The sequence below is a fragment of the Littorina saxatilis genome, linkage group LG13 (genome assembly GCF_037325665.1).
Source record: "Littorina saxatilis isolate snail1 linkage group LG13, US_GU_Lsax_2.0, whole genome shotgun sequence".
NCBI classification, from domain to species: domain Eukaryota; kingdom Metazoa; phylum Mollusca; class Gastropoda; order Littorinimorpha; family Littorinidae; genus Littorina; species Littorina saxatilis.
Genome location: NC_090257.1, coordinates 18,977,276 through 19,001,239, shown reverse-complemented (window position 1 = coordinate 19,001,239; position 23,964 = coordinate 18,977,276). Strand labels below are relative to the sequence as shown.

At 41.5% G+C, this 23,964-nt stretch overlaps 1 protein-coding gene across 2 annotated transcripts; it reads right to left on the bottom strand.

Moving 5' to 3' along the window:
- Window positions 1-578: 578 nt before the first annotated feature.
- LOC138983794 (succinate--CoA ligase [ADP-forming] subunit beta, mitochondrial-like) lies at window positions 579-17,513 on the bottom strand. Of its 2 annotated transcripts, XR_011461259.1 has the most exons (12): window positions 17,421-17,513; window positions 14,268-14,445; window positions 13,583-13,694; window positions 10,683-10,845; window positions 9,336-9,506; window positions 8,403-8,502; window positions 7,278-7,439; window positions 6,703-6,845; window positions 4,994-5,114; window positions 3,932-4,020; window positions 2,391-3,247; window positions 579-2,349 (listed from the first exon to the last, which is right to left on the bottom strand). XR_011461259.1 is itself a non-coding variant. In XM_070357123.1 (11 exons), exons 1-11 carry the CDS (start codon window positions 17,487-17,489, stop codon window positions 3,173-3,175), a joined length of 1,383 nt encoding a protein of 460 aa, XP_070213224.1. In that variant the 5' UTR covers window positions 17,490-17,513; the 3' UTR covers window positions 579-3,172. The 2 variants fall into 2 exon arrangements, 1 of the variants encoding a protein (XP_070213224.1); XM_070357123.1 differs by having other exon boundaries at window positions 579-3,247.
- Window positions 17,514-23,964: the final 6,451 nt, after the last annotated feature.

Here is a 23,964-nt window from a genome sequence, read left to right as displayed (position 1 = left end):
TCAATCTCAAAAACTTCAGAGAAAATGGGGAAAATGTGAAAAATAGCTGTTTTTTAGGCAACATTTATGGCCCCTGCGACCTTGACCTTGAAGCAAGGTCAAGATGCTATGTATGTTTTTTGGGGCCTTGTCATCATACACCATCTTGCCAAATTTGATACTGATAGACTGAATAGTGTCCAAGAAATATCCAACGTTAAAGTTTTCCGGACGGACGGACGGACGGACGACTCGGGTGAGTACATAGACTCACTTTTGCTTCGCATGTGAGTCAAAAATGAATGAAATGTGACCTGGTAACAGAAAGTGACCAAAAGCAGAAAAAGGAGAGATGTTCTTCAAAAGCTTACCGAGTTGAATTACACTTTTCTGCATGAAAAAACCAAAAGAAAGTAAATATCCATGCCAACATTTGAAACAGATGTGATGACTGATGTACCCCCAAAAATGAGAAGCAAACAAACTAAAAATGGATTGGACAATCAAAGCATGTTATTTAATTATTAAAACAAACAACCAAACAAATTATACAAACAAACAAACAAATCTTTCAAACCTGACTGCCCAGAAAACAAATGTTCTCTCTGAGTGATCAGCGATAGATCTTTTATTTCACATATCAGTATCATAACAGAGGAAATCACACCGTACTTTGTACATATAATCTTAAACATGTAATTGATGCATAACACATTGGCAGCCAATCTCCGTAATAAAACAACTAAAGCAAACAGACAAACAAGAAAACAAGAAAGAAAAAAAACCTAAAAAACTTATAGCCCCTCTTGAAAAACAACAGAGAGGAACAAGAAAAAAAATAAATTGTGCTCCCTCTACATGAAGAACGAAAGAAAGAACAAAAGATGGAGGAATAGAGAGTGACAGGAAGAGTATTTTTCAGGAACAGAGAACAGTCGGATTTCTGTCAATGTTGTGTGGCCTCTTCCCAATCACATCCTCAACCAGCACTATTCTACCAGTTCATTTTGTATCAGGAGCTGCCAAAATCTTCAACACTCCTTTTCTTTTCACACAAATCTTTTCAAGTTCTAAACCCCCCCCCCCCCCCCCCCCCCAATTTTGTTTGTTTGTTTGTTTATTTGTTGCTTAACGTCCAGCCGACTACACAGAGCCATATCAGGACGAGGAAGGGGGGGATGAAGGGGGCCACTTGTCAAGCGATTCCTGTTTACAAATGCACTAACCCATTACTTGTGTCCCAGCAGGCTTTAGTAAAACTAAATTAATACCTACTGGAAGATTACCAGTTTCCAGTATGTTAAAATAGGCTTAACCTATCTACTGCTGGACTTACATCAGAACACTAACAGATTAAACTATACATGAATCGCGAGACAAGCGGCAAGAGAAGAGATTTTTGGAAAAAATACAGGTGAATGAGCAAGAAGGCAGAAAAAAGAAAAGAATTCATGAAGAAAAAGAGAGCATGACAGGAAAGAGGAACCAAAAATCTACCTAACAGCAAACTAGAAAGCTCCTGCGGTTCCAAAAACAGGAGGGGCCTTTAATTTCATAACCGCAGTGCCCCACTGCGGGACCCCCCCCCCAATCTTTGCATGCCATGCCACTGGCTCCTATCATATTCCTTCTCTCTTCCCTGCACACTATCTTCGTTTCAACACTTTTATAGACAAGAAAGTTCCAAGACATACATGTACAAGTTAAATTTGACAGAATTGGAGCCTTTGTGATGCATCGATTTCTTCAGATTATGACTACATAGACCCACTGTCTTACAAAAATACCAGCAAGAAGAAGTACACATTATACTGTAGTGAAGAAATCCTGCACTGACAAACCAAACAATAATGAAACATTCCATAAACACATGCTCACAGTCAAGTCAATGACAAACAGGCGTACACTTGCATTCTTTATCATTGTGGCATTCTTACAAAGCTCAGCTTTCAAAGAGAAGCACATACACTTCACAGAAACAGCAAAACATATTTGCTCTACCAACAAAACCCTGATACAGAGTACTTGTATTGCTAGCGGCTGTTAATAGTTCATCATAAACAGTACATACCATGTTATAATCTATTAAATTATGAGAAATCGAAAGAAATATATGACTACTGTATTTGTAACAGAGTAAGATCTTATGACGATTACAACTGAACTAACATACAAATACATTTTTTTTTATCATTAACCTCTTGTGATGCCAAATTGACACAGGAACATTTCTATATCGAGTCAAAAGAAAATGATTCTTTCATACATGGTTTGGATATTTCTAGACACACAAATCCAGTGAGAGAAAGTCAAAATGAGCAAGGTTTGATTTCGGGGTATTTGGAGAATTTATTAACGCTCAAAACAATACTCTCTGGGTTCACTAGCATTATAAAAAAATGTTAAGACACCTTCAAAAATAGCTGAAATGTTTGTCAATCTGATAAGGCCAAGGCAACAAACAAGAGTAAGAAGCATTTCCTGAACAGTGTTCTTGTGTGCACACAAAAAAGAAGCAGAAACAACATTTTGCTTTAAGAATGGTCCTTGAGATCTCTGGTTCTCTGGATTGCTTCTGTCAATGTTGACCTTTACCAGTATGGTACTACAATACCTAATAACAAGAACTGGTTGAATAACAAACATAAGAGAAAGATCTTGATGTTTTTGTGGTACTCAAGGAATAGATGTTGGAACAAAGACAGAGGGAGAGAGAGAGGTGGGGGTGGAGAGAGAGAGAGAGCAAGAGCGAGAGAGAGAGAGAGAGAGAAATTCCAAAGAACTTGTATCAAGTTCACCTTCTACAGTTCACAGTAACCTAGTGCATTCTTCCTCACATTCCCATATATTTCAAAGTGTCGGTGTAACCATGAGACATTGTTCAAAGATAAATAGTGCTTACAGTATAAACAGCTTTTCATTTGAAGTAGCAATCTAGTCTTACATATTATTGAAACAAAAGAAAACAGTTTGAAGGAAGTCCACAGAAAGTTTTAATGCCAGAAGAATAAGACTCGCCCATTCTTTAAACACTACCACTCACTTATACACACACAACTATCAATCTCTCTCACACATGCATACATTTAGAATATGATTCCACAAAGTCTGTACAGGTTTTCTAAACAGGAACTACCATTTACACACAGAGAATGGACACAGCTACAGCATTAACTAAAACAAAGGGAGATAATTACAAGGGAAGTTCAAACTTGACGTCGACTGAAGCCGCTCGAGCCAAATCTACTATAGTGGAAAGCTTCACCACCTGAAAACAAAAGATTATCGTGAGACAATAAATGGACAATAATGCATGTCCAAACTCAGTTCATCGATGATATTTAACCCTTTCACTACCTGTAGGATGTCTGCTGACATCCTGGGTAACTTACTTTAACTGGAAACAAACCATTTAATAAACATTCAAAGAGAAGAAGAACAACAAACAAACAATGTGTGCCTGTGTGGGTTATTCCAGTATACGTCAAGGACACAAATATTTTCTGGCAGCGAACAGGTTAGGAAACAAGCGTAAAGTTCAATGAACGTTCTGGCTTAATATGTCACTGTTGGGAATCTTGACTATTCACCACTCATATAACTAGCCGTTTCCCAAATTGGTATCTGTTTGTAAGAATTAATAGTATCTCTGGCAGCAAGTCAAAAAAAGTCCAATGATTACATTCAATTTGTAGGGAAAATCTGTCAAACAGAAATAGTTATATGCCCGATTGTGAATTTCATTTTTGGTAATCTAAGTTTGTTACCAGTAAAATAGTGACAAATACTGTAAAATGTCATCTCGGCAACACTGAACAACAATAATAACAATGAAAAATACATCAGGTTGTGACTCATTTTTACCATCCGTCACTAAACATGATCATGAACTTTCTCCAACACATAACTTCCTCTAAAAAACGTCCCAAATCAAACATAAAATCAAACATACCATCTGCGCTGCCTCATCCAAATTATCACAGGCTAGGATCTTCATAGTACTGGCAGCAATGATAGCTTTTGCATCGTCCACTCTTGTTCCTGTGGGAATACAGAAGCAACAAATTTAGCAATAAATATATGCAGCCCAGAACAGAAAGTTGTGCACATTTGTGAAGTGGCATGGTTTACAGCAGACAACGATGTTCGCTGTGCATTTCTTTTTTTATGCTTCTGCCTTTTTCTGCAAAAAAGAAAAAAATGTTTTGGTAAGCAAAATCTAAATTGCATTCTTTTTAGCCATCACTGGTGTATTATGAAAGCAATGTACTTTCATCAATCATTACTCAAAAGTCAAAATGCAGAGAATTAAACCATGTGTGTGTCACTGCATGTGTAAAGACACAGATGAAAGCAATTGCATGAAATTGAAACTGTGCAAATACGGTTGCATGCATGCATACCAATGTGCTTTCTAGTGTCTACATAAGCTATCCACAATTCCCCTGTTTAGAGCAACCTCTGGAACCCCCTTCAAAGACTCCCCTTCCAAACTAAAGACCCCTCCCCCCTTTTTAGGACCTTACTTTTTCAGATTTTTTGTGGTCATAGCTTCCGTAAATTTAAGACCACATTTTCTGATTCTTCTTCTGCGTTCGTGGGCTGAAACTCCCACGTACACTCGTGTTTTGCACGAGTGGAATTTTACGTGTATGACCGTTTTTACCCCGCCATTTAGGCAGCCATACGCCGCTTTCGGAGGAAGCATGCTGGGTATTTTCGTGTTTCTATAACCCACCGAACTCTGACATGGATTACAGGATCTTTTTCGTGCGCACTTGGTCTTGTGCTTGCGTGTACACACGGGGGTGTTCGGACACCGAGGAGAGTCTGCACACAAAGTTGACTCTGAGAAAATAAATCTCTCGCCGAACGTGGGAACGAACTCACACTGACAGCGGCCAACTGGATACAAATCCAGCGCGCTACCGACTGAGCTACATCCCCGCCCCACATTTTCTGATTATTGGTGGTCTTAAAAATAAGGAGGGAACCACCATAGTGTATATCTTACCTTGTAACCTCACAACGATGGGAATCTTCATGTCCAGTTCAGCTGCTGCCGCCACGATGCCCTGGGCGATGACATCACATCGCATGATGCCGCCGAAAATGTTCACAAGGATAGAGTTCACCTGCAAAATCGGCCATGATAATGAAATGTTTTTCGCTCATAAAACTTGAAAGGCACGACTTGCATAATATCTCATTCAAAGCAGGGAGAAAGGAAGAGTAAACGAAAGAAAGGGAGACTACACACTCCAAAATAATACAGTGGAATCCCCCTTGTTTTTTCAGACTTTCTGTTCACAAAGTCTATAAAATTCATCTCTGTTTTAAAACTCCCTCCTTTTTAAGACCTGATTTTTTAAGATCTTTGGACATTTTAAAAGGGGGGTCCACTGTAAATGGTCATTTGGCTCGGCTGCTCTGGAAAAGCTCTCATAGTAAATGACTGGCGTTTTAAAAAAAAATTTGTATGAACAAAACAAAAACTATGCATAGGACTAATGCGTGCCAATTTTGGAACCTGGAATTCTGGTCAAGGAGGAAAGGAAAAATCAGAATGCACCCTTCCCGCATAAGGGATCGTGTTCCCCACCAGGTTTCAGTGTGAGATAAGAGCGTATACAACTCTCCTGTGTTCACTTTCAAGTGAATAACTATCGTTCTGATATCATTTTAAAGTGAAGCTAAAGAAACCTGGTATCGGCACTGCTGTGCATCTCCTATGATCTCAATGGTATCAAGGCACGGGTCATAGCCCTTTGCCGCGACAAGGTTTGCCGATACCGGCACTTGTCTTGTCTAGACAGTGACGTCATTCATAGATGACGCCAATCATAAATGACGTTTTTCAAGGGAACTTATGCTTTCAAGTGTTGCTGCTTCCAGTGACAGGAAGGTATAGAGATTGATCATTGTATACAATCAATTTATCATTGTATACACAAATTACACAAACGTCATCTTGTGAGGGACCAAAAAATATTGAAACTCTCGGATGATTTTTTTGTGTGGTATCAACCTCGACCTACGGTCTCGGTTGATACCACAAAAAAATCATCCTCGAGTTTCAATATTTTTCGGTCCCTCACTCGATGACGTTGTGTAATCTCTATATCCATCCACTTAAACACATACCCAAAATCAACACCCTGGCTGCTTCATGTGGAGACTTTGAATTTTGTGTTCATTATTTTTGTAAGTGACAGTGATTATTTTATGTGTTAACGTAAACGTTTTTTTAACAACCCTAAATATGAGTTTTTGTCGGACTCTGACGTCACATGGCTCAAACACGATCCCTTATGTGGGAAGGATGCATTCTGAATTTTTTTTAAATTAAAAAAAAATTGATTTACCCTGTCAATCTGCTGAATTAATTCTGCAAAAAATCCCACTCTGCACAGTACGCAGACAGGCTACTGATTTTTGGTAAGTGTCCAAGCGAAAAGATGCTGACCACACGTGTAAAATCCTGGACATAATTATCTGTGATGGTAACCATGACCAAGGACAGTACAGTGGGACCACCCCCCCCCCCCCCCCCCTTTTTTAAGACCTCCAAATATCTGCGAAAATCACGTCTTAAAAAAGAGGAAGTCTTACAATTAAAGAAGTTATGAACAGGAAGTCTTAGAAAACAGGGTCTTAATAAGGGGGTTCCAACATATCTTCAACCCAAAATAAAAACACAGAATAAAGCACGACAGGTCTCACTTTTTCATCTGAGGTGATGAGCCTGAAGGCCTCTGTGACTTGCTGTGCGGTAGCTCCGCCCCCCACGTCTAGGAAGTTAGCGGGGGACCCTCCGTGCAGCTTGATAATGTCCATGGTGGCCATGGCCAGACCAGCACCGTTCACTACAAACAGTCAAACACCGCTCAGCGTTGGAGATGACATTTACATTTTTTTCAATAGACATTTCCTGTAATGTCACGTGGGGAACTTCGACTCAATAAAAGCAAGAGTATTCACTTTTTCACAACCCAACTAGCCACCTAAAGATGAGTTTTTGTCGGACTCTGACGTCACATGGCTCAAAGAAGGGAAATCCAATGTTCAGTTGATACATTCATTCTTTTGCTTTCCATAAAAACCTGACAGAGTTGTTTTCGGAATTTGTCTATTCTGGTTAGAGCTTGCATCCTGATTTTCCCGGAATTCTGTCCTATCTTTGGCTGCATCTTGAACATATATGATATATGTTCAAGATGCAGCCAAAGATAGGACAGAATTCCGGTTAGTAATTACCTCCCCTCTCTCTCAAATCAACGCAGCATAATTATGCTAACCCAAACAGCCGATGTTTCCGTCGAGGCCGATGTAATTGAGGTCCAGCTCGGCGGCCGTCTTGTCTCTGGGATCTTCCTGGGCCCAGTCCCTGAAGGTGAAAACGTCCTTCTGGCGGTACGCTGCGTTGTCGTCAAAACCGATCTTGGCATCCATGCAGTACACTGGTGGAGAAAACATTATATGAGTACTGTAGGACCCCCCCTTTTAGACCTACAGTCTTAAATATGAGTTTTTCTTTTCTTAATTGTCATTAAAGACCTAAATTTGTCAGGTATTTTGAGGTCCCTAAATAGAAATACATGTACTACCGTATTAGGTGCTTCACAGTTTAAAGAACGTAAAAGATTGTCATAATGAAGGAGATTTCAAAGCAACAGATTTACATCATTCTGATTTGGAACGCAAAAAGGGAAAGAGTCGTTCTTTTCTTTCCCTTTGGGTCAACTTCATAATTTCTAATGCTCTGCCAGAAACTGATCAAACAAAAGGCAAGGGATATTGTTACAAAAAGGCCAGAGGCATCTTTTCCAGCAGTTATATGGGGTGTTGCAGGTAGCTCTGTTTCCTCCTTGGGGATGAAGCTACCAGGGGAAGGGATTGTGTTGGAGGTGCGGGTAGAGGGGTAGCCCTCCCGGTGCTCCCCCTTGGACCTCCCTAGTCTAGGACCCTGGGTCTTCGCGAGGTGGCCATTGTGGCGTAATCCCTCCGGACTAGCATAACGTTTCCCTATCCCAAGACCGACCGTGCGTGGTCTATGACCACATCCTCTACGAGGTGACCCTATCAACTAGGCAGCGCAAGCCCCTAGGCGAAACACGGCGGATCTAGAGGAGAGAACCTCGATAAAAAATTTGAGCTGCCATGAAGACGGAGCATGTTGGCTGAGGACAGCGGGCAGACCTCCTGTGCCGACACCCATCTACAGGAGAAAACCAGGCATGCACGAATCAAACCCAACATGGCCATACAAACGCAAAAAAAGCAGTTATATATTTTCCTTTGCTTATCATGAGCAGTCTGGGTCTAACTGACCTATTGTTTTCTGAGCCTGGTAACAACACTGCTCTCCTTTAAACCTGATTAATACTGACGCGACACAACCAGCATTTCAGCGGATGTCTTACCTTCCCCGGTGTTGTCTTCTGACATGGGGTTTATCTCCAGCATGGTGGCATCGTACTTGAGGAAGACGTCATTGTACAGAGTGATGATGTGATTCGCCGCCTGAAACATATACAAACATTTCACATGGATTTGGTCCGACTTTCCAGGGATAGGTGTTAGTTGTTGCCCTGGGAGTATGACTGCCTAAATGGCGAGGAAAAAACGGCTGTACATGTAAAAACCTGCTTGGGTCTGTGAGTGTACTGGGGAGTCGCAGCTCACCAATGCAGAAGAAAATGAAGAAGGTGTGAGTTGTTTGTCATTATGATCTGGAGTCAGCTCATAACTTTTAAACATTCAACGACATATACAGTGAAATCCCCCTTTCAAGACCCCCCATTTTAAAAACCTTTCTTTTTCAGATTGTCTATTCATAACCTCTGCAAATTTACCTCTATTTATTTCTCATTTCTCATTACTTTATTGTCCCATCGCTGGGAAATTCAGGTCGCTTCCTCCCAGTGGAAAGCTAGCAGCAACGGAGTCGCGCTACCCAGGTGTCTGCGTGTTTAGGGTGTATTCAGCCACCTGCACTTATGGCAGAATGACCAAGGTCTTTTACGTGCCATTGTGATGACACGGGGGTGGGACATGGCTTCCGTCTCTGGGTCTGCACATAAAGTTGACCCGTGTCCGTCCCGGCCCGAATTCGAACCTGCGACCTTTTGATCACAAGTCCAGTGCTCTACCAACTGAGCTACCGGGCCCCCATTATTTAAGACTCTCTCCTGATTTTCTCACATTTTTATATCACATCAAAGTAACAACAACTACAAAAACACCTCACACACACACACACACACACACACACACACACACACACACACACACACACACACACACACAGAAACACGCATGCACAGAAACACAAGAAGCAAACCCTAGAAACCAACCTTTTCCACTGAGCCATCGCTGAAGCCCATCTCCTTGGCAACATAGAGCGCCTGCTCCTTGGTGATGCCGTTGATAATATCTACAGGTTCCTTGATGATGGCATTGGGATTCTCCTCCGCCACTTCTTCTATGTTGACTCCGCCTTGAGAACTGCCCACGAGCACCGGACCCTGAAATTCAAAACAAACACTTAGCTGTTATTCTTATAGTTATTTTGGACCGCCCCAATTTAAGACTTCTTCCTTTTTAAGACCCTGTTTTCTCAGACTTTCTGTTCATAACCTCTGAAAATGTACCCCCATTTTCAGATTTCTTCCTTCTAAAGACCTGATCCTCTCAGATTTGAGGTCTTAAAAGGGGGTTTCCATTGTATCTTGGATGAATGGACGGGCGGGGATGTAGCTCAGTCGGTAGCGCGCTGGATTTGTATCCAGTTGGCCGCTGTCAGCGTGAGTTCGTCCCCACGTTCGGCGACAGATTTATTTCTCAGAGTCAACTTTGTGTGCAGACTCTCCTCGGTGTCCGCGAACACCCCCGTGTGTACACGCAAGCACAAGACCAAGTGCGCACGAAAAAGATCCTGTAATCCATGTCAGAGTTCGGTGGGTTATAGAAACACGAAAATACCCAGCATGCTTCCTCCGAAAACGGCGTATGGCTGCCTAAATGGCGGGGTAAAAAAAGGTCATACACGTAAAATTCCACTCGTGCAAAAAACACGAGTGTACATGGGAGTTTCAGCCCACGAACGCAGAAGAAGAAGGACGAATGGACGCTCATGGGACAAGCTAAAAATGTCTGTGCATTGCAGGTGGCCTGTCATGACAGGTATAGTTTTTGGTCATGGTTATAGAGAAAGGCATGACAGGAAATGTTCTTTATTAGGAGGTGCCTTCTGATCAAACAAACAAACATTGCTGGTACAGTCAAACCTGTCTACAGATCAGAGGGGCCTCACATTGCTGGTACAGTCAAACCTGTCTACTGATCAGAGGGGCCTCACATTGCTGGTACAGTCAAACCTGTCTACTGATCAGAGGGGCCTCACATTGCTGGTACAGTCAAACCTGTCTACTGATCAGAGGGGCCTCACATTGCTGGTACAGTCAAACCTGTCTACTGATCAGAGGGGCCTCACATTGCTGATACAATCAAACCTGTCTACTGATCAGAGGGGCCTGACATTGCTGGTACAGTCGAACCTGTCTACTGATCAGAGGGGCCTCACATTGCTGGTACAGTCAAACCTGTCTACATCGACCACCCAAGGGAACAACCAAAAATGGTCCTTATAAAAGTGGTCGTCATGCCTACTTCTAACGCACAGAACCGCATCTGTCACCTACCCCAAAGCTTCTCTCCATGGTGATAGCAAAGTAGAACTCTCGTCGTGAGTACAAGCGCTCAGCGATCATCACTTTTTCACAAATGCGCCCTTCTTTGCCTGTCTGCTTGGTGAACAGTTTGTGGTTCAGCATCTTGCCTGCTATTTCTTTGGCTTCTTCCGCCCTGAAACCCAGAATGGTAAAAGTCTGTGAACAGCATGTAGATTGTCACTTGTAACATGAGATATACTGGTGAGTCTGGTATTACTACTACAGGGGACTTCCACTAAATCGCGGTCCACTATATCGCGAATTCGGCTATATCGCGAAGACCTCTTGGACCCCCCAAAAACAGGACCAACCTTTAAAATTTTTAATAATAAAAAAAAAAGGTTGGTCCTGTTTCAACTTTATCTCTAGTGCCCACCCAACCCCCTCCTCTTCCTCCATCCCTTTTATGGTTCATCGTGTTCTTAGCGGTGGTGGGTGAGACTGCACAGTCTCTCTTACTAGCAATCTCTCCTCCTTTACATTACACTGGCAAATATGCTGTACAATATTTTGCCCTTGTTTTTGGACTGGGGTTGTCAATTGCAGAGTGTAAGAATGAGGTTTTTTGGCAACAGCAGAGGTGAGAGTAGTTTTTTGGTCTTTCTCGTACGACACCAACAAAAACTCTGACAGTATTCATCAAAATCAAATTCGTGTTCACTTGTCAAAACCAATACATTCTAATCTAACGACTTAAAAAAACAAAAAATAAAAAATAAAATAAAAACCCAATGTTTCGCGAATCGGATATATCGCAATCTCAAATCTTTGGACCCCAAAGACCGCTAGAGCACGTGTTGAACATTTTCATCCACCAGTTTGTGCCCACTGAAAGGAAGGCAAGAACATACAGAGAGACAAAAGCCGCCAGACCCCATCACAAACAGAACTCTACAATCCACAGGTGTTGCCTGGCGAGCTAGCTATAAATAGCTCACAACTTCTAAGGCGAACAACTCTGCAGAGTCTGCTGTGAAGGGCGACGGTAGTCTCCCTGTCACACTCGACCCCCTTTGAATGAACTTTGTCCCCTAAGTTCCGAACCATGGACCCGCCAAGCTTAGGTCCCTCCCAGGTTGGTGGAATGGGAACAGCACGAAAATGATTCAGTGGCCATAATGCCATTCCTGAACATATCATGTCGAGTCCCATCCCTGTCGACGACGTCAAATGTAACCGAGTGCCGAAACACCACAATCACCTTTGAAGGCGAAGTCATCTCAAATGGGATTGAGAATTTTAGAGCTTATTTCTAAGCCCTATATTAACTGTTATGGCTTCTGAAAGGCCAGAACATACAGACAGACAAAAGCCGCCAGACCCCATCACAAACAGAACTCTACAATCCACAGGTGTTGCCTCCACACACACACACACACACACACACACGCAGAAGCTGTATATATCTATCTATATATATAAATATATAGAGACTAGATGAATACCCGCTTCGCCGGGTACGGCTGCGCCGGGAAGAAGTCGAGCCGAATACCCGGCTGTGCCGGGGACCCGGCTGCGCCAGGGACCCAGCTATGCCAGGTGTACGCCGGCTTTGCCGGCGCACCGCACGGAGGAAGGGAGATAAACGCGGCTGAAAACACCGGAGAAGATAAGGAAGAGTTACTGGGAATGGATCCAGAGAAAAACCAAAATCGGTTCAGCGCTGCGCGCTGAGAGCACGTGTTGAAATATCTCATCGATGAGGTTGTGTCCGGGGTGTAGCTGAATACGGTCTCCAAATTTGAAAAAGATCCACCAAGAACTTTGGCCGTGCATCGCGGACACACACACACACACACACACACACACAGACAGAAGTCGTAGATATATATAGATAGATGACAGTGGATTTTTTGATAAATAGATTCGACCTTTGCACTTTTACAGTGAGGACAACTTACGGGTACATGCAAGGAAAGCCGCGTTCGGGACAGTGCAGTGACCTTCTAAAAATAGTAACGGGAATATGGATTGACGTCACACGAAGGAAGGGAGATAAACGCAAAACACTGGAGAAGATAAGGAAGAGTTACTCGGAATGGATGTAGTGGATCTACAGAAAAATCAAAATCGGTTCAGCGCTGTGCGCTGAGAGCACGTGTTGAAAATTCTCATCGACCAGGTTGTGTCCGGGGTCTACCTGAATATGCCCACCAAATTTGAAGCAGATCCATCGAGAACTTTGGCCGTGCATCGCGAACACACACACACACACACACACACACAGAGACAGACAGACACAAGTCGTATATATATATAGATATATATATGAAACTGCCTTAGTGCTTTCACTCTATTTTTTTGCCACATCAATGTATGCAATGTGTAGCTTGATTTTCCATGAGTACAGTATTTACACAGTATAGTATAGTAGGTTATGTCAGGTTATGCAAGCAAACATTTTTGTAAGCCTGAGCCTGACGGGCGCTGTGGCGTGGTGGTAAGACGTCGGCCTCCAAAGCGGAAGGTCGGGGGTTCGAATCCCGGCCGCGGCCGCCTGGTGGGTTAAGTGTGGAGATTTTTCCGATCTCCCAGGTCAACTTATGTGCAGACCTGCTAGTGGCTTATCCCCCTTCGTGTGTACACGCAAGCACAAGACCAAGTGCGCACGAAAAAGATCCTGTAATCCATGTCAGAGTTCGGTGGGTTATAGAAACACGAAAATACCCAGCATGCTTCCTCCGAAAGCGGCGTATGGCTGCCTAAATGGCGGGGTAAAAACGGTCATACACGTAAAATTCCACTCGTGCAAAAACACGAGTGTACGTGGGAGTTTCAGCCCACGAACGCAGAAGAAGAAGAAGAAGAAGAAGTAAGCCTGAGCAAAGTGTTATTCCATCTGTAAAAATTAAAATGCAACCATAACTTACGAAAAGACAAGCTTGACTCCACCCTTTAGGCCGCTATCCCAGGTTCCCTTGCCACGCCCTCCAGCCAACACCTGTGCCTTGACCACCACATCTGGCACACCTGAGAGTTTACCTGAAACAGGTGAGAAAGAAACTAACAACTTTGCCAGGCAAAGTTTGTAAAAACATCTCATGAACATCTGGCATATAATCTGATAGTTTACCTTAAACAGGTGAAAAGAAACTAACATTATTCTGACAGGCAAAGTTTGTATTAATAACATTTCATGGACACCAACTTGCATCTTTCCGTTCCCCTTTCTTCGTTTTGTCTGCTAAACATCACTAGGTTTACCGATAGCTATAGTGACATTGAATAAAATGTGTAAATTGTATGATCATTATTATGCCAATGAAGGTCCACACATCTTTGGATACCTTGAATGCTGACAAAATTGCACCTACAGACATCTCATAAATTTAAACGCATTAAACACAGACTTGTTTACGCATACACATCAGATCATGTTATATTTTAAACCTTTCAGAAAAATCGCCAACTGATATAGTGATAAGTAATAAGAAAAAGCTTTTCTGTTCATGAAGGTGCTACTATTCATCAACCCCCCCCCCCCCCCCCCCCGATATAAATGTAATTCGAATCAAAATCACTCATCAGAAATAAAATTAACTCTAAGTCACTCACTTATTTCCTGAGCAATTTTTAAGGCTTCATCAGCAGATGACGCGACGTTGAACTTGGGTACCGACACCCCTGCGTCACGCAGCAATCCCATGCTCAGGTATTCATGGATGGACAGGTGGCGCCTCTGTTGCTGCTGGGTCGCAGCCGCTGACAACACTGGTGACCCCGCAGCAACCACCTAAAATACGCAGGAAAAATACATTTAGAAAATAAGTTTGTGTTGTGATTGATCTGAAATGTTTTTCAGACGGCTAGACCAGTAAACATCTTCAAGTTCAAAGGTTAACAATACCAGGGTTGTTGCCAGGATTTATTTTCTTTGCCAAATTTGTTGAAATGGCGAGAACAGTTTTGGGAGTTTAAGGCATCCAAACACACACACGAAACTGATGCTTCACGGTACAGTATAGACCGGATGTATAAAACACCGGATGTATGAAAGTCTGGATGTATGAAAGGGGTAGGCAGGGTCCCGGCAGAAGCTACTCTTTGTTATTACTTAGAATTTTCCGGTTGTATGAAAATCGGATGTATAAAAGTCCGGTTGTATGAAAGCAAATCTCTGGTCCCGAGCAGCACAAATGCGTTGTTGCAAGACCGGTTGTAAAAAAACGAAAGTAGACCCAAGTCACCAAAGTGTGGTAAGAGTAATTTCCCTTCCATAGCGACTCGAACTTGCAAAATGGCGGACCGCAAAGCGAAAGCTACAGGCAAACGTAGAGTGTTGACATTGTCTGGGCGCCTTAAAATCATAAAGGCAGTAGAGGACAGTCCACACAAATCCCGAACACAGATGGCCATTGATTTAGGTGTCCCCCTGCCAACGCTGTCGAACACAATGAAAGACAAGAACAAATATCTTGCCGTCAGGCAAGAAGCGGCGATACTGTGACGACGAGCAAGCGGGCACGGAGCTCTCAGCTGCCGTCTGTGGACAAAGCGCTGCTGCATGACTGGACTGAAGAGCCACAATAGCCCAGGAAGGCATTTTTTGGTACCAGAGGCATTGGTCGTGGGTGTGACTCAGGTTTTTTTTATGTTGTTGTTGTTGTTGTTTTAATCCATTAAACTGGTTTTAAGTTTAACTCACTTTTTTGTATTCAGTGCGCGCGCGTATGTGTGTTATAAATGTGTGCGTTTTGAAGAGAGAGAGAGAGAGAGAGAGAGAGAGAGAGGGAGAGAGAGAACTCAGAAAATGTTATTTGCTACGCCAACGGTCATTACAAAGCTTCCACGACCAAAAACATTGTCAAAAGCGCAAAAGGGTTGTGGAGGGAACACACACAATACAGTTGAGCCACACACACACACACACACACACACACACGTGCGCGCGAGCGCACGCACGTACGCGCACACACACACACAGAGTGCACGGCCTTATGTAAAGCAGAACAGTTCCTTACACAAACAGTTGCTCTTTCTCAGTATCGGTTGACACAGTGCTGACTGTGTCAGTGTATGTAAGTACATGTACTTTTCCACTTGTTATTCACAAACCTTTTCTTCTAACAAGGATATGTATCAAAACATTTAAACATAAAAAAAACAAATAAATGCAAAAATGATATGAAAAAACCCCTACTTTTATCAAGTAAAAGACGCGTGGCCGGATGTATGAAAGTCAATCCACAATATTTTCATACATCCGGTTAACCGGATTTAGTAAAGACCGGATGTATGAAAGACAAAAAGTGGGTCCCGACGACTTTCTTACATCCGGTCTCGACTGTAGTTAATTGTCGGAGTTTGGAACACACTTGGAGTGTGTATCGACCTAGAAACGGCTGTATACTATGTGAATGTACACTATTTGCCAACCCTCGACACTAATAAAAAGAGATAGCGGAAGTCCATACGTCAGACTGATTTTTCATTGGCTACTTCCTAAAGACTTGTTAGGGGGCATTTTATTGGCTACAGATTTGTAACAGAGCTTTTCATTATCGGAGTGTATACAGACTAATCAATCCTGTATACACTCAGAGTGCCTATAGCTTAAATTGCCTAGTTATAACTTATAACGGGGAATTTGTTTTCTTTGCCATAGCAAAGTAATTTTCTCATTACATTATAATTGAAAAGATTGACTTTTGTTTTTATGTTATTTATTTTTTTAAATACTAATTACCATGCACTCCTAACTTTACACTGTTGTTAAGGCACACCTTTCAGGTTTCACAGACACTTGATTGCTGCATGTATTTTTGAAGATGCACACACTTCTTAAAAAACAACCAAGCAAAAAACAACCACAACACAAAACATCAGGGTAATCTTGAACTTTAGCGTGTTAAATTCATAGCTCAGAATTCAGAGGCATTTAAGTCTCCAAATTTGTAGAACCTGCACTTGTAATCATAACAAGTCATTTTAGATCCCTTTGAAGTTACGCAATGAACTCCGATGAACTGTACGAATGCATTTCGTTTACATGGGTCAAAGAAGGAATTATCCGTATGAGCGGACAAGGGAGACAACTCTTTCGTGTAAATGATGTCCCATGGTTGACAACGTACGCCATTTTCCGTGCATTTTCGTCGATTGAACAACCAAATTAATTAATTATGCCTAAGTTTGGAGCTCAATCCGCCAATTAATTTCACGACAAATGTTCTTTGGCTTGCTTACATAGACTTGTATCAAAAATAAGTCAAGAATGTCACTGGATTCTGAGCTATGAATTTAACACGCTAAAGTTCAAGATTACCAACATCAGGAAATTAGGGTGCAGCATCAGTCATGCAATCATCAACCGTGACTGACAGAGACAGTGACCCTGGTGCACGCTTGGGAAAACTCGGAGAATCTTCTCAGAAAAGCCCGACATAATGACCTTGACGTGTTGATTACAACCACCGACTGTTCCGTTCAGTCAAATGTAGAGCCTCATAAATGCAAAAGCGAGCAACAATAACTCGACTGTATTTTTCGGTTTTGTTTGCAAACGTAAAGTTGCTATGTGGTAGTCAACAAAGTCGAGGCCAACACCTTGAGCAACCTTGTTCCGAGTTCAAAACATGGGACTTTGTGCCATTCTCAGACAAGTTTTGACGAAGACTGTGCAAAAGATCTTGAGCAAGTGATTGTGGAAATATCACGAGTATCAAGAGCATTCATCCGCATCAACGACAAATAAATCTGAACACTAACCCTTGAGCCATGAGCAGATAGTAATCTGTCAGCGGCTATCCGGCTTGTCCGAAAGATGTGCGAAGCCATTTTGTCCTACGGCTGACTTCCGCTCGCTTTGATCGTTCTGGAGTTACTTCCCTTAGACCATATTTCTGCACTGATCAAATGTTTTAGTACAACTTGCAAGCCTGCTGTTCTGTATCTCATGTTCCTCGTGCTCCTTATATTGTTGAAGCGCTCTTGGTCATCGGTAGAGGAACGTACACATTAGTATTACGGAAATAAATGCTTGAAATACTTGACCAGGTAAACCGACACTAAAGCAATAGGCCTATAGACGTCGAATTCATATTATATCACTCATCAGTTGCAATTACAGCAGTGACAAAAGATTAAAAAAGGAATATTTACATAAATGGACGAAAATTGAAATGAATAAATAAAGGGATGAATAAGTATACGAAAAGGTAGTGTTAAACAGGGGCGGATTAGGGGGGTGGTTACAGGGGTTCTGGAACCCCCCCTCGGCTGCAAAAAAACCACAAAAAAACCCTGTTTGTGAATTTTGTTGTTGTTTCTGTCTGTAAAGCCGGGGGAAGTATTAATTGTTTAATCAGTATCATTTTTGTACAGTTTTAACTGCCACTCCTATGCGACATGTCGGCTTTCTTATAACCTTACTATATGATGTCGGGAGCAGATATCATGGAAGATACATAATTAGATTGCCATTATTTAATACTAACTTTAAAAGAAATAATGAGTGGCTGCTGACACCAGTTGATCATGTTTAATCAAGGATAAGGCACAAATTGTTTATAAGATAGCTACATTTCTTCAGCTTCAGGGGCGGGGGCTTTGCCCCCCAGACCCCCCCGGATTGCCACGGTACCCCACCTCTACCGACCCCTGGACCCCAGGTTGTAAACCCCCCCCCCCCCCTCGGGCTTAACTGCTCCGCCCCTGTTAAACTGTAGGCCGGTTTGCACACGGAGAGACAATGGCAAATGTGTATTCTGCGAGGGTGATAGAAAAATAAGTGGGTTTTTTTTCGTTTTTATTTATTTACTTATTTTTACATCTACAACATAACAACAAATTATTGACATTTGCCATTCAGCTAGGCTGTGTGACCACAACTGAGATAAAAGCTGCATGGCAAGCAGAAGAAAGTTAAAAAAAAGAGAGAGAGAGAGAGAGAGAGAGAGAGAGAGAGAGAGAGAGAGAGAGAGAGAGAGAGAGAGAGAGAGAGAGAGAGAGAGAGAGAGAGAGAGAAAAGGAAAACATGAAAATTGTAAGGATACAACAAAGCTGACACTAAAACACACACTGAAATTCAAAACTAACTAAATGACACAACTAATGACTAAAGTTCTTCGGTGCCGCATGCCGTGAGAGGGAAAGAGGAAGAGGAACGACTCGAAGAGGGGGTGGGGTATATGACTATGATATGTACCACCATGTAAGATTGGAATACAGGAAGATCACATCCAAGAAGAAGCTACTCTAGTATAGAAAAGCGTTTTTGCTTTGAGCAATTCCGCTTTACATCTTAAGCATCAATGACCATTTACTGAAGCTAATGACACGCCCTGTGTCATCGTAAAATCTCGTCTCAGACAAGAAAACACGAGACACCGAGATTGAGAATGGAACACCGACTAGCTGATTCAAATCGGGTTGCAGACACAGATAAATCGTGCGAAGCAGAAATATGTTATCGATCTTTTAATGTGCTGGAATTATGTCTGGGTTATGGTAGTTAGGCCATACACTGTGTATCTCTTCGGTCGTCTTTACATTTTGGTGTCTGATTCAAAGTATGCTGTGTCAGGTTTCACAACAGAGCCAGACAAACAGACAGACAATTAGACAGACAGACGGGCAGACAGACAGAGGAGATAACTGGCAAAGCGCAACTTAGTTGAACAGTGTCTACAGATGACATTGTTTATACAATTTTACACATTTAATCGGTTGACATATCTTTATTTACCGAGAAGAAAATTAATAGGCTAGTCTCAAGACGGTTTTAAAAGTGAGTTTTACAATACTTGATACAATATCTTTGAGAAAAAAAATCTCTTGCTTTGCCACAAAAACATCTCTACTGAAAAACTAACTCCAGACACACAGACAACCGTACAGCACCTCGTCCAATAGAAATGATCCTTTCACGTTGAATGAGTCATCCCCTCATCAAAAAAAAAGAAAGACAACAAAAAAGAGAGACGCACGCGTGCAGGTAGGATTAGGAGACGGTGATTATACTGAGCTCAGGCGACACAACTCCGATCACTCTGGCGCCTCGATGGCTCAGCTGAAAAGGGATTTCAAGACCGTCAGTGACGAGAGGCCTAATGGGAAATGCGATCGTTGAACACTGTAAAGGACCGCGCCATAAGGCTACCGCTGTCTGTCTGATTGACATAAAAACCGGGTTGGGGTGGTGTGAAGGGTGTGGAAACATTTTAAACTGGCATTTAGCATTGATCTGAACGTTTCAGTGGGGGAATTAGTTTCTGGCGAATTTGACGAATCTGGGGAAGCCACGTACTGTACTGTAATCTGGGGAAGCCACTGTACTGTAATCTGGGGAACCCACTGTACTGTAATCTAGATGCACACGGCAAGATTTGATCGAACACGCATCACCAGTATGGCAATTAATTAAAATAAATCAAAGTGAGTGAACTGATGAGCTTTTAGTGACGCCTCTCTCCGGTGCAGGAGACAAAATGTAGTGCAGAGGCGCCGCCTCTCGGCAGGGGGAATACTTCTATAACGCGACAGCCTCGTAACACTATCAAGAACACAAACAAGGGAGGCAACTCGGGGGAAGTAATCCAACCTAGTGTTCCAAAGTATGGCATTCCGTTTGTCAAATAATTATTTGGATACTTGTTCATGTTTTTTTCACCAGTTTTAGCTAAATATAAATCATTATTTAGAAGCTCATATGCTAAATAAGTAATTGTTTATAAACAATGTAAACAAATTCTAAATAATTCTTTTGTTTACGTAAACCATTCATTGTTTACCTAAACAATTCATTGTTTACGTAAATAATTCATTGTTTACGTAAATAATTCATTGTTTACGTAAATAATGTATTGTTTACACAAATAATCACTTATTTCACAAAATAATATTTTTTGGGTGGATAAAGTGAGCAGTTGCTAAATAAATCATTGTTTACCTATTTAATGCATTATTTAGCAGATTCGCTAAATAATGAAAACTGCTTTCCCTAAACAATTCATTGTTTAGGGAAAGCAGTTTTCATTATTTAGGGGAATCAAGAATTGACTTCTAAGCTTCATTTTTGAGTCACTTGAGAAAAAATGACTCTATGTAATCGGTCAGTGTTAGTCTGTCCGGCCGGCCGGCCGGCCGTCCGTAGACACCACCTTAACGTTGGACTTTTCTCGGAAACTATCAAAGCGATCCGGCTCATATTTTGTTTAGTCGTGACCTCCAATGACCTCTACACTTTAACGATGGTTTCGTTGACCTTTGACCTTTTTCAAGGTCACAGGTCAGCGTCAAAGGAAAAATTAGACATTTTATATCTTTGACAAAGTTCATCGGATGTGATTGAAACTTTGTAGGATTATTCTTTACATCAAAGTATTTACATCTGTAGCCCTTTACGAACGTTATCAGAAAAACAAGGGAGATAACTAGCCTTTTCTGTTCGGCAACACACAACTTAACGTTGGGCTTTTCTCGGAAACTATAAAAGTGACCGGGCTCAAATTTTATGTGAACGTGACTCCCAGTGACCTCTACACTTTGACGTCTGCTTTGGTGACCTTTGACCTTTTTCAAGGTCACAGGTATGTCTTGAAGGAAAAAAATTGAAATATCATATCTCTGAAACTATTCATCGGATTTGATTCAAACTTTATAGGATTATTCTTTACATCAAATTATTTACATCTGTATTGTGTTGTGAATAGCAATTTCTTCCTGTCCATCTGATGCCTCATATAATATTCAGAACTGCGAAAGTGACTCGATCGAGCGTTTGCTCTTCTTGTTTGTCTTTGTATATATACTATAATTCAATACAAGGTATCTCCAAACATTATTTATCAGAAAAACTTAGTTCAGAAGCGAATCCTAGAAACCCCTAAATAATGGAAAATGTGTTGGCTAAACAATTCATTGTTTACGTAAATAATTCATTGTTTACGTAAATAATGATTTATTTAGCAACATTGTTGATTGTTTACAAACAAAGTAAAATACGTCTAAATAATATATTGTTTACGTAAACAATATATTATTTAGACGTATTTTACTTTGTTTGTAAACAATCAGCAATGTTGCTAAATAAATCATTATTTACGTAAACAATGAATTATTTACGTAAACAATGAATTGTTTAGGTAAATAATGAATGGTTTACGTAAACAAAAAATTATTTAGAATTGTTTTACATTGTTTATAAACAATTACTTATTTAGCACATGAGCTTCTAAATAATGATTATTTAGCTAAAACTGGTGAAAAAAACATGAAAAAGTATCCAAATAATTATTTGACAAATGGAATGCCATACCAAAGAGTGCTCTTTCTTCTAAAGAGGCCTTTTTTTCTAAGATGTATTATCCCTTTAATGCGTTCTTGGTCTTGACAAAGTACATTTTTGAAAGAGAAACAAAATTAATAAATTTTGGTTAAAGCGTGATCCATGGATATAGGCTAAACTGGAATTCAAACATTAATAATAATAATAATGCATCATATTTATATAGCGCATGTATCCAGGGTTTAACCCTGCTCAAAGCGCTGTACAATCAAAATACAACGACAACAAAACATTATTTAATAACGTGCAATCACATATCAATGAATAACACATTGCTAAAAAAACCCATTACTGTTAGCTTTTCCCCTATTTCTGGACCTGCGGCACCTCCGTATCATAACCCCCCCACCCTGTTAGATCAGCTGTGAAATATTTCCTGCTCCCTCCCTGTCACCTCCTACTTGTCTTTGAATTCTAAAAGCTGGTGTAATACGCACGTGAGGCAAAGGGCTAATATTATGACACGATCTAAGAAATAAAGGGAAGTGAGCGCAACAGTAAGCGAGAGTTATGCTTGAAAGCGATTTTGATGTGACTTGAAGCCGACTCAAATCGCTTGATAGTTGGTGGAACTGATTTGGTAGAAAGTCTGCCATGTGACAGCTTTCAAGTCTGTGCCACAAGACTGGTTCCGCATAATTCTTGCTTACCGTTGAGCGCTTACTTCCCTTTACTTCTTGGATGAGGACGTAGGGAGGGAGTGTGAGAAGGGTACTTTCACAAAATGTTTTGCTGTACTTTCCAGCCTGGGAATATCTACTCCTCACTTAAAACAGTAATCTGCTCAGTGAAACCACCGTGTCATCATGCCCTGGGATATCGCACAAGTGTCGTCTGCTCCCATGTAACTGAACTATCTACTCAACAGTTTTTATGTTTGGCACATTTTAACGCCCCAGTCGGCGCGAAACCTTTGCGAGTTTCCGAGTTCTCAGGGGAAAAGGCAATTCCACCGGTTGTAATGTTCTGTCTGCTAATGATTAGAAGCGTTTTAAAACGGAGAGACTGCATCTGTTGAAATGTCGTTGGGAGAAAATTCGGATTGCTTGATAACAGTGATGGATAACGAATAAGTGGTTTTGAGGACGAATCGTTGGAAACACGGCGGCTTTTACTAGATTTGAAAGAACGAATGAATAGATGGAAATAGGCTTACGGGGTTGGGGTTGGTTGGTGGATGGATACGGATGGGCAGATGAATAGATTGATTCGTGGTTCATTCATGTATGAACAAACGGATTCTTGGACGAACGGACGATTGGGTGATTGGATGGATGGATTGTCATGTGGGTGACTGAAGCTTAAGGCTCTAAACAGATGCATGGGCTACTTGGAGTTAAGTAATGATTGCAAAAAGCTTTTCCAAGGAGACATTTTTGTTGTAGAAATCCGTTTGGTGCACAAAGTACCAAAAACAAAAATGGGAGGCGGGGAAGTGTTTAGAAAAGAAAACATACAATTTCTTCAACATTTTTAAATATAGACCAGTGAAACCTCTTTTACATATTGATCAAAGAAAACATTCTTGTCGTGTTTTCTGAAAACCAACACTTTTATTTAAACTGTGTCTAGACGAAAAGTATCCGCTTCCAAAACAGCACGAAACCCTTCAGTCACCACGAAAAAGTAACAGACTTTATTCCGGTCCCGTTTGAACTTTCACGAATCTAAAATGGTCTCTGTCTGTGATAACATTTGCCTGGTCGGGGCGGCACGTGATTTGGCTCAAGCCAGTCACTAACGTCACTTCCGGCGTACGTGCAATGTCACTGCAGAATTGACACCAATCGAACTGGTAACACTCACGTTGTCGTTGGGCTTCCTTCGACTGGAAGCAGAGAGTGCGAAAACAATGTAATCAGCTCTTGTGTTTAAATGGTGGACACTGAAACTTGACGAGTCTTGTCAACTGAATGTGTGGTACAGTGGAGCTCCTCTTTTAAAACCCTCACATTTAAAACTTCA